A 10388-nucleotide genomic window follows, 5' to 3' on the forward strand; every position below is an offset into this window, starting at 1 on the left:
CCCACCATCAAGGCCGATCAGGAGGGAGATTCCAGCAGCAGCAGAGGGCCCCATGCCCTAAGTGTGGGAGGATACATTCGGGAGTCTGCTACCTGGACATGCCAGTATATTACGGATGCGGAATGAGAGGCCATATTTAGAGGGAGTGTCGTGTATCCCGTTAGGGTACAGGCAGGGGCACATCTCAGTCATCTAGTCCTACGGCTGCCACATCTTCAGCACACCCTCCAGCTCGAGGCTCTTCAGCACCCACAGGGCGTGGTACAACTAGGGGTGGTGCACAGGGTTCGAGAGGACCCATCCGATTCTATGCTATGAGTGGTCGACAGAGTGCATAGGCTTCCCCAGATGTTGTCACATGTATCTTGACTGTTCAATCTCATGATGTGTATGCCCTTATTGATCCCAGTTCTTCTTTGTCCATTGTTACTCCTTATGTTGCTACGAGCTTCGGGAAAGAACCAGAACAACTTCATGAGCCGTTCTTTGTATCTACTCTGGTTGGCGAGTCTATTATGGCCGCACGGATTTATAGGGACTGTGTTGTCACGGTGCGTGGTCGGGATACCATGGCCGATCTTATTGAACTAGGGATGATTGATTTTGATGTAATAATGGGAATGGATTAGCTCTATTCATGTTTTGCCAAACTTGACTGTCGGACCTGAATTATGAGGCTTGCGAATCCTAACGAGCCATTTGTTGAGTGGGAGGGGAATAATGTTATGCCGAAAGGTAGGTTTATTTCTTACCTTAAGGCCACAAAGATGATCAGGAAGGGGTATATTTATCATTTGGTCCGAGTGATGGACACCACTGCTGAGGTGCCTACCCTTGAATCTGTACCAATTGTGAATGATTTCTCCGATGTCTTTCCGAATGAGCTCCCTGGAATACCTCCAGACAGGGAGATTGATTTTGGGATTGATATGATACCAGGCACGCAGCCTATATCCATTCCACCTTATAGAATGGTGCCGGCAGAATTAAAAGAGCTAAAGGAACAACTGAGGGATTTGCTAGAGAAATGTTTCATCCGACCGAGTGTGTCGCCTTGGGGCGCACCGGTTCTCTTTGTCAGAAAGAAAGATGGATCGCTGCGGATGTGTATTAATTACCGGAAACTCAACAAAGTCATAATCAAAAACCAATACCCATTGCCTAGAATAGATGATTTGTTTGACCAATTACAAGGTGCTAAGTTCTTTTCCAAAATTGATTTGCGGTCCGGGTACCATCAATTGAAGGTAAGGGAGCGGATATTCCGAAAATAACTTTCAAAACCCGGTATGGGCACTTTGAATTTTTGGTAATGTCTTTCGGGTTAACAAATGCCCCGGTAGCTTTCATGGATCTTATGAATCGAGTCTTCAGGCCGTTTCTTGACTCTTTTGTGATAGTATTCATTGACAACATCCTTGTATATTCACGAAGTCGAGAGGATCATGCTGACCACCTCAGGGCAGTTCTGCAGACTCTTCATCACCACCACTTGTATGCAAAGTTCTCAAAATGTGAATTTTGGATTGAATCTGTTACATTCCTGGGTCATGTCATCTCCAGAGAAGGAATTAAGGTTGATCCTCAAAAGATTGCGGCGGTGAAGGATTGACCTAGACCTACTACTCCAACAGAGATTCGCAGTTTCTTGGGTTTGGCCGGGTATTATAGGAGGTTCGTGGAGCGGTTCTCCACTCTTGCCTCTCCATTGACTAAATTGACGCAGAAGGCGGTTAAGTTCCAGTGGTCCGATGCTTGTGAACGGAGCTTTCAGGAATTTAAATCAAGATTGACTTCGACGCCGTTATTGACCCTGCCAAAGGGTACTGAAGGGTTTATGGTGTATTGCGATGCTTCAAGGATCGGTCTTGGGTGTGTATTAATGCAACATGGTAAGGTTATAGCATATGCTTCAAGGCAACTTAAGAATCATGAAAAGAACTATCCAACTTATGACTTAGAGATTTCGGCGATGGTTTTTACATTAAACATTTGGCGTCATTATTTCTATGGAGTCCATATAGATGTATTCATGGACCACAAAAGTCTTCAATACATTTTCAAGAAGAATGAATTGAACTTAAGGCAGAGAAGGTGGCTTGAGTTGCTCAAAGATTATGACATCGACATTTTGTATCATCTGGGGAAGGCTAATGTGGTGGCGGATGCTCTTAGTCGGAAATTCATGGGTAGTTTGGCTCACTTGGAAGCATGTCAAAGGTCCTTGGCCCGGGAGGTTCACCAGTTGGCTGATTTGGGAGTTCGTCCTACGAACTTTAGTGAAGAGGGAGTGATTGTACAGAATAGGGCGGAATCATCGCTTGTGACGGAGGTCAAGGAGAAGCAATACAGTGATCTAGTGTTGGTGCAGCTGAAGGAAGGGGTTCATAAACATAAGACTACGACTTTTTCTCTTGGCATGGATGACGGTACGTTACGGTACCAGGGACGACTATGTGTTCCACACGTAGATGGTCTTTGGGAAAGAATCATGGCAGAAGCGCATACTTCTAGATATTCCGTGCACCCAGGCTCTACAAAAATGTATCATGATCTCAAGGAAGTTTACTAGTGGAATGACATGAAGAGGGGTGTGGCGGACTTTGTGGTAAAATGTTCAAACTGTCAACAAGTGAAGGCCGAGCATCAAAGGCCCGATGGGTTAGCTCAGAGTATAGAAATTCCAATGTGGAAATGGGAAATGATCAACATGGATTTTGTGGTAGGGTTACCGCGCACTCCGCGTAAATTTGACTCAATTTGAGTGATCGTGGATCGACTCAAAAAATTAGCTCACTTTTTGCCGGTTAAATCCACCGACACTGCGGAGCAATATGCTCAATTGTATATCAAGGAAATAGTTAGGCTTCATGGCACTCCAGTTTCCATCATTTCTGATCGAGGGGCCCAATTCACAGCTAATTTCTGGAAGAAGTTTTAGTAAGGTTTGGGTACGCAGGTAAATCTTAGCACGACTTTCCATCCACAGACTGACGGGCAAGCAGAGCGGACTATTCAGACGCTTGAGGACATATTGCATGCGTATGTGCTTGACTTCAAAGGTAGCTGGGATGATCATTTGCCGCTCATAGAATTTGCTTATAACAACAGCTTCCATGCCAGTATTCAGATGGCGCCGTTTGAGGCCTTGTATGGTAGAAGATGTAGATCGCCGATTGGGTGGTTCGAGGTTGGAGAAGCTGAACTAATAAGACCAGACCTTGTGCATCAGGCTATAGAAAAGGTTAAGATCATAAAAGAGCGGTTGAAAACTGCTCAGTGTCGTCAAAAATCCTACTCAGATGTTCGTCGCAGGGACTTAGAGTTTAAAGAAGATGATTGGGTGTTCTTGAAGGTATCTCCTATGAAGGGGATCATGCAGTTTGGAAAGAAAGGGAAATTAAGTCCAAGGTATGTCGGGCCGTATAAAATCATTCAAAGGATAGGTCAGGTGGCGTACAAGCTTGAACTACCACCTGAGTTGTCATTAGTACACCCGGTATTCCATATGTCCATGTTGATAAAGGTAGTTGGAGATCCGTCCGCTATTGTGACGGTTGAGACCATCGAGGTTAGTGAAGAATTGCCATATGAAGAAATTCCAGTTGCTATTCTTGATAGGCAGGTCCGAAAGTTGAGAAACAAAGAAATTGCATCCGTGAAGGTGTTATGGCGAAACCAACAAGTCGAAGAAGCTACTTGGGAAGCCGAGAATGAAATGAAAGAAAAGTACCCTCATTTGTTTGAATATCCATGTAATAGTTCTATGAAGTTGTTTCCCCTAAAGTTTGTATCACTTATTCGGCTAATATAAAGACACTCCTTTCTAGCTATATGTCCCCCATGAGGCTTCGATTGGTGTTATTTTGCATTTTGTTGTGTCATTTAATTCTATATATGTTGCTAAGGTGTGCTTCGGGGGCTCTCTGATAGGTGGATAGGCCTAAATACAAAGGAAACTCTGGCGAAATTTTTAGAAAATTAGGAAGTTAGGCAAATTTGGGGATGATGGTATGTGGCATAACTGAAGCTGTATTAAGTGAACCCTGATCCTCATTCGAGGATGAATGATCTTAAATGGGGGAGGATGTAAGGACCCGTAAAAATTTTTAACCAAAAACTCGGGGTTTCGTGGTGCCAAGATAGATTCCTGCGTTACTATAGTAAAAATTCTTCGCGGCAAGCTTGCGAGCCACGGTTCAGACTTTTTGGACTGAAAAGTACCCTACGGACTTAGAGGAAAATGTTACGCATAAGAAAGCATTTCTGTGGCCCATTATGCGGCCACATAATCACTATGCGGACCGCATAATGGCCGCAGAGTGAAGCAGTAAGTTTGGCCAATTTGAGGTCAGTTTTGTGGTCGATTATGCGACCGCATAATCGATATGCAGACCACATATCGGTCGCATAATTCCTCTTGGGTTTCTGCGGAGGGAGTTCTGCGGTGCATTATGCGACTGCAGAATAAGTATGCGGACCACATACTGGTCGCATACCTGAGCCGAATGTTTAGGCCCCTGAGGGCCATTTCTGCGGTCACTTTGCGGACGGCATAACCATTATGCGGTCGCATATGCGACCGCAGACCTGTGTCGGGGCACCATTTTTCTTAATTTAAAACCCGACCCCCATTTCGTTAAAACACCCCTTTAGTCTATTTTAAAGCTTATTTTTGATATTTCTACAGTGAGAGAGATGGTTCTAGAGGGAGGGCCTAATTTTTCATCAAATTGATCTTCAACCATTACTCAAATCCTTGGAAATATTCAAGTAGAGCACCAAAATTCTTCACCCTAAAAGGTATGACTTCATCACCCCAGCTCTTAATTTCAAACATAGCTATAATGGGGTACTAGGGTGATACTTTATGGGTATGAGGGTGGCTTATCTTGCATGCATGTGTGATAAAGAGTGTGGGGAAAAAGTGAGCTAGAGCCATGAAAGTTTTCCTAATTCTGGGTTCAATTTGTATATTGCTAAAATAGATTATGGTTGCTAAGGGTTTCGGATAATTGTAGAGTCCAAAGAAGCGCAGTTGAGGTATATATGGCTAACTCTCTTCTTCCTAGAATCGAACTCCTGGTGTCCGAATGATGGGTGTAAGTTCTAACTTGATCATACTAGAATTGTTTGCCTTAGTGTGTTGGATTGAAAGATTCACGTTCCGTAATTGTTTTAGATGGTTACCATGTCATCATGCTATTTGAAAAAGTAATTATGTTGTTTCCAAGCTCCTTCCCTTATGTGTGCAATGCCTTATATGATGATGTTATTTGAACGGATAAAAAGGGAAAATATTTGAATTGTAAAATATTCCCAAGTTCCAAGAACTACTTAATAAATGAGGCTGTTTGTGCCATGTAACAAAAGATGGGAAAGAAATGTGAATTTAGTGAACAATTGAAAGAGGCTATGTCTCAAGTGAGATGGCTTAGCCGATCGGGCCGAGATCGGACGTCATGCTGTATACATGGTGGCATTTGTGTTAGAATTATTGATTTATATTTTGGATATGGATATGTCTCACTTGAGATGGCTTAGCCGGTCGAGCCGAGATCGGACTCCGTGTAAAAACACGGTGGCATTGTGAGTTGTGGCTTTGGCACTAAAGATTATTAATCTAAAAAGATGAAAAGATTGAATTGGAAACTATGTGATCTTTACTTGGTGTTTCTTTGTATTTCTATGAAGTACTTATTGATTATTATGATTGCCTTCTCTTTGTTTTACTATTCATTCTACTAAGATTGTTGTTTGCCTTACATATTAGTACTATTCGACAGTACTAACGTCCCTTTTGCCGGGGGCGCTACATCTTTGAATGGATGTAGGTGGTTCCATCGTAGATAGTGCCGATCGTAGATAGTGGTGCTCTCTTTCTACTCTCACAGCAGTCTTGGTGAACCCCATTTCTCCTAGGGGTCATGTAGTCCTTCTTTTGTATAAGTTTTCATATTTTGAGGTATAGCCGGGGCCTTGTTTCCGGCATTGTCATGTTGCTCTTTTGTACTCTTAGAGGCTCCGTAGACGTTTATGTGGGTCATATATGTAGGTTGGGGTGGTCGTTGGATCGAGTTGTATTTTGGGAACTCAACTATGGCATAATGTATATAAGAAAAAATGAACTAGCAACGTTTATATATTTATATAACTGATCCCCCCTGTTTTACAAATGGTGATGCGATCCCTTTTTGGATTATGAATGAGTCGGGTAGGAAAGGTTTAATAGGCTTGCTCGACCGGGTTCACTCGGTTGAGTGCCGGTCGTGCTTCCCGAGGTTGGGGCATGACAGTCAGCTTGCCTAATATTGAGATAGGCGCCATCACGACGGGTGAGATTTTGGATCGTGACAACCACATGGACTCATTTGTTATCTTGTAAAAGCAATGCACTCCGTATCATTAAAGCTTTTACTTCCATGGTTACAGTCCATTTTCATTCTTCAATTCAAACTTTTAGATCTAATAATGCTTATGAACTTGGTAGCAGTCATGAAGTTGCTTCTTTCTTTGTTAACCAAGGAATTTTGCATCAAACCACCATTGCTCACACTCCACAACAGAATGGGGTTGTTGAAAGGAAACACAAACATTCCCTAGAAGTATCTAGGGCTCTTCTCTTTCAATCTAAACTACCTCTCAAATTTTGGGGAGATTGTGTATTGACTGCCACCTACCTTATTAATAGAATGCCTTTAGCCATTTTAAACAACACCTCTCCATTTGAAAAATTGCATGGTCACCAACCTCCTTATGCTCACTTAAGGTCTTTTGGTTGCTTGTGCTTTGCCACTTCTCCCAGAATTGGCAGAGATAAGTTCCAATCTAGGGCCATTCTTAGTCTCTTCCTGGGTTACCCTTATGGTAAAACGGGTTACAAGCTTCTATATCTTTCCACCTCTTTTGTTTTTTACTCTAGGGATGTTGTGTTCCATGAACATGTCTTCTCCTTCCACTCTTCTAACCATACTGTTCCTGCCTCTCCTCCATAACTTTTTGTGGACATTCCTTCTGCACCTGCATCTTCTTCTCTACCTTCTTCCAGTATTCCCAGTTCTCCCCCTAACAATTGTTCCACACCTTTACCCAGTCCTCCCTTACTTATTGTTCCTGTTCAAGCTGTCAGAAAATCCACTAGGGTTGTCACTCAACCCTCTAATCTCAAAGATTACACATGTACTTCTGTTCTACCCAATGTTCCTATCCCTAATCTTTCTAAGATGTACCAAACTGAGTTGCATATGCATGAGCCTCATTTCTACCAGTAGGCAACTTTACATCTTGCTTGGCAAGAGGCCATGCTACAGGAATTTCAAGCTCTTGAGTCTAATCAGACTTGGGAAATTATTCCACTCCCTCCATACAAGAAGGATATTCCTTGTAAATGGGTTTACAAGATTAAACAGAGGGTAGATGGTTCCATTGAGAGGTACAAGGCAAGGTTGGTCATCAGGGGTGATACTCATAAAGAGGGTATAGATTTCACCAAAACTTTTTCCCCTGTTGTTAAATTGACCACCATCAAATGTCTCCTCACTTTGGCTGTTAAAAGAGGTTGGAATGTTTATCAGTTAGATGTCAATAATGCTTTTCTGCATGGTGACCATCATTAGGAGGTTTATATGAAGATTCCTCCTAGTATGGATCTCTCTTCTCCTTCTGCCTCTCCTCCTTTAGCTTGCAGACTTAAGAAATCTTTATATGGCCTCAGACAAGCTTCCAGACATTGGTTTTCTAAACTGTCTGAAGACCTGCACTTTAGGGGCTACATTTCTAGTCTCAATGACTATTATTTGTTCACCAAGTCATCTTCTGGTTCTCTTGTTGTGCTGGCTGTCTATGTTGATGACATATTGCTAGCTGGGGATAATGTTACTGAGTTATACTCCTTGAAGTTATTTCTGGACAACCAGTTTAAAATCAAGGATTTGGGCACAATTCATTACTTCCTTGAGTTGGAAATCTCCTCTCATCCTCAGGGCTATCTTATCACTCAGTCCAAATACACAACTGATCTCCCACCTGAGTTCAACTGCCAGCATTTTTCTCTTGTTTCCACACCTTTGGATCCTTTTGTCAAGCTTTATTTAGATATGGGGGCCCCTATATCTGATCCTAGTTTGTATAGAAGGCTGATTGGGAAGCTGAACTTTCTACAACACATAAGGCCTGCCATCTCTTTCTCTGTTCAGCATCTCAGCCAATTTCTTCAACATCCTCAGGTTCCCCACATGTTAACTTCAATTCTTGTTTTGAGGTATCTCATGAATGACCCTACACATGGTATCTTACTTTCTAATTCTGCTGACATGTCTCTTATGGGTTTCTCTGATTCTGATTGGGGTTCTTGCACTATTTCTCGGAAGTTTGTCAATGGTTATTATATCACTCTTGGTGGAAGTCCTATTTCTTGGAAGAGCAAGAAACAACCTACTATATCATTACTTGGTGACCTTGGCTTGCCAATCTCCAATCCTATTCCTGTGTATTGTAATAGTCAGGCTGCTCTGCATATAGTCAAGAATCCTGTCTTCCACGAGCGCACAAAGTATATTGAGATTGATTGTCATTATGTGTGTGAATGCCTACATACTGGACTTATTTCTTTACACTTTGTTTTTAGTGTAGATGAGTTGGCCGATATCATGTCCAAGGCTTTGTCTACTCAACTGCATTATGGTATACTTGGAAAGCTTGGCGTTTCTTCACCCTCAGGCTTGATTGGGGGGGGGAGGGGGGTGCTAGAGCCCAGAATGATAGTCCTTCTACATAATAGGCCCAATAGACATTGTATAGGATCCGGTCCTAATTACTTGTAAATACACATTTATTGCTATAAATATAAATACTCCTAAATGAAATAAAAAAAGGCAGATGGTCATTTTCTCTTTTTACTTCTCTCTCTTCTTCTGGACCCTTCTAGGGTTTTCTTATTCATTCTTCCTCCATAGCTCGTCTAAGCTTCATCCTAACAATTTTAAATCAAGGAATTGAAAATTGTTAAAGGTTTACCACAAAAACTTATTACAGTTCTACGAATGTGCAATTATATTGTACCTTAATGCGATGTTATTATTTTAATGCATGAGTATTTTTGAAAGTATAACAATGAAAGTTGTTATTTAAATTCTCCAATTTGGACTTGTTCACGATGAACATGCAAATCACTATTACATCGTTGTTGAAATCGTTTTTAATATCGTGAGTGATTCAAATCCAATAAATTATACCGTATAATCTTCAATGATCCAGAAGATTATATTGAGAGATTGTATTGACAATCATTGAAGATTATAAAATATTATTAATTATACAATATAGTAAATTCAATATTCTTTCAAGCAATGGAATAGTTATTGAAAACTATAAAATATTGTTAATTATACAACAAAATCCATGATCGAGCCTTAATTTGAAATAATTACCCCTCCTTCAATAATTTCGCTTATGATGCCCTATTGCAGTAACCTATGCATATCACCTACCCGCCTCACCAAATTCTGCAATTGAGTTAGGACTTCAAAAAACTTTAGCCATTTATAGGGAAATGACAGGGAGACTAGGCAAAGATGAAAGGGTAATCTTGTCATTTTACTAAATGATAAGGGTGTCAAATTTATTGAAGCATCAGTGGAGAGTGCACTTGATCATTCAATACTCCTCAAGCCTTCACCAATTCTTCTTAACTTACACTCTAGCTTCAAAAGTGTTGATGATTTGACCCAAATTCATATTACTTGATTCACTTGTGGCTTCATGGTTGTTGGATTTACAATCCACCACCGTGTGGCTGATCGCAGTTCGGCCAACCACTTCTTGGTTCCATAAGGAGCCAAGCCACTCGAGGCCTCAAAGTCAATCCACTTCCTTTTTGTGATCGTACCATTGACACCCCTAGGAACCCTCCGCTAATTGGGTTTGAGCATAAGGGCGCAAAGTTTATGACTAAATGGGTGAAAGAAGAATATTCGCTCCACGGATTAACTCCTTATACAGAAAATGATATAGTTGTGAAAAATATTCCATTTTACTCCCCAGTTTCTCGCCAACTCATGTTAGAAAATGAGTTAGTATCTAAAAAGGAAATATTCAAATTCTTGCTTTAAAATGTCTAGATTCATTTCTATTCGCATTTAGTGTGTCTTTATTATTTCACATAATGGATAATTATTTCTATTCTAGCCGTTAGCCCATTATGACCAATAATTAGTCATTATAATATTCTTATCTTTTCTTAACCATATATATATTTTCATTCTTCTTCTGAAGATGGACAAGATTATTCCTTTTATTGAGTGAGACTTAGTATACAGAAAATACTCTCCTTCCTTTTGCTGGATTTCTACCAATAATAAATCTTTGTCAGTTTATGCTCCTAGTTTTAC

General features: G+C 41.0%; 1 protein-coding gene across 1 annotated transcript; it reads left to right on the plus strand.

The window, feature by feature from the left end:
• Nucleotides 1-7301: 7301 nt before the first annotated feature.
• Nucleotides 7302-7616, plus strand: LOC138901933 (uncharacterized mitochondrial protein AtMg00820-like). The gene has a single exon (XM_070189733.1). The coding sequence runs from the start codon at nt 7302-7304 to the stop codon at nt 7614-7616; it is 315 nt and encodes a 104-aa protein (XP_070045834.1).
• The last annotated feature ends 2772 nt before the right edge of the window (nt 7617-10388 follow it).

The sequence above is a fragment of the Nicotiana tomentosiformis genome, chromosome 11 (genome assembly GCF_000390325.3).
Source record: "Nicotiana tomentosiformis chromosome 11, ASM39032v3, whole genome shotgun sequence".
NCBI classification, from domain to species: Eukaryota; Viridiplantae; Streptophyta; class Magnoliopsida; order Solanales; family Solanaceae; genus Nicotiana; species Nicotiana tomentosiformis.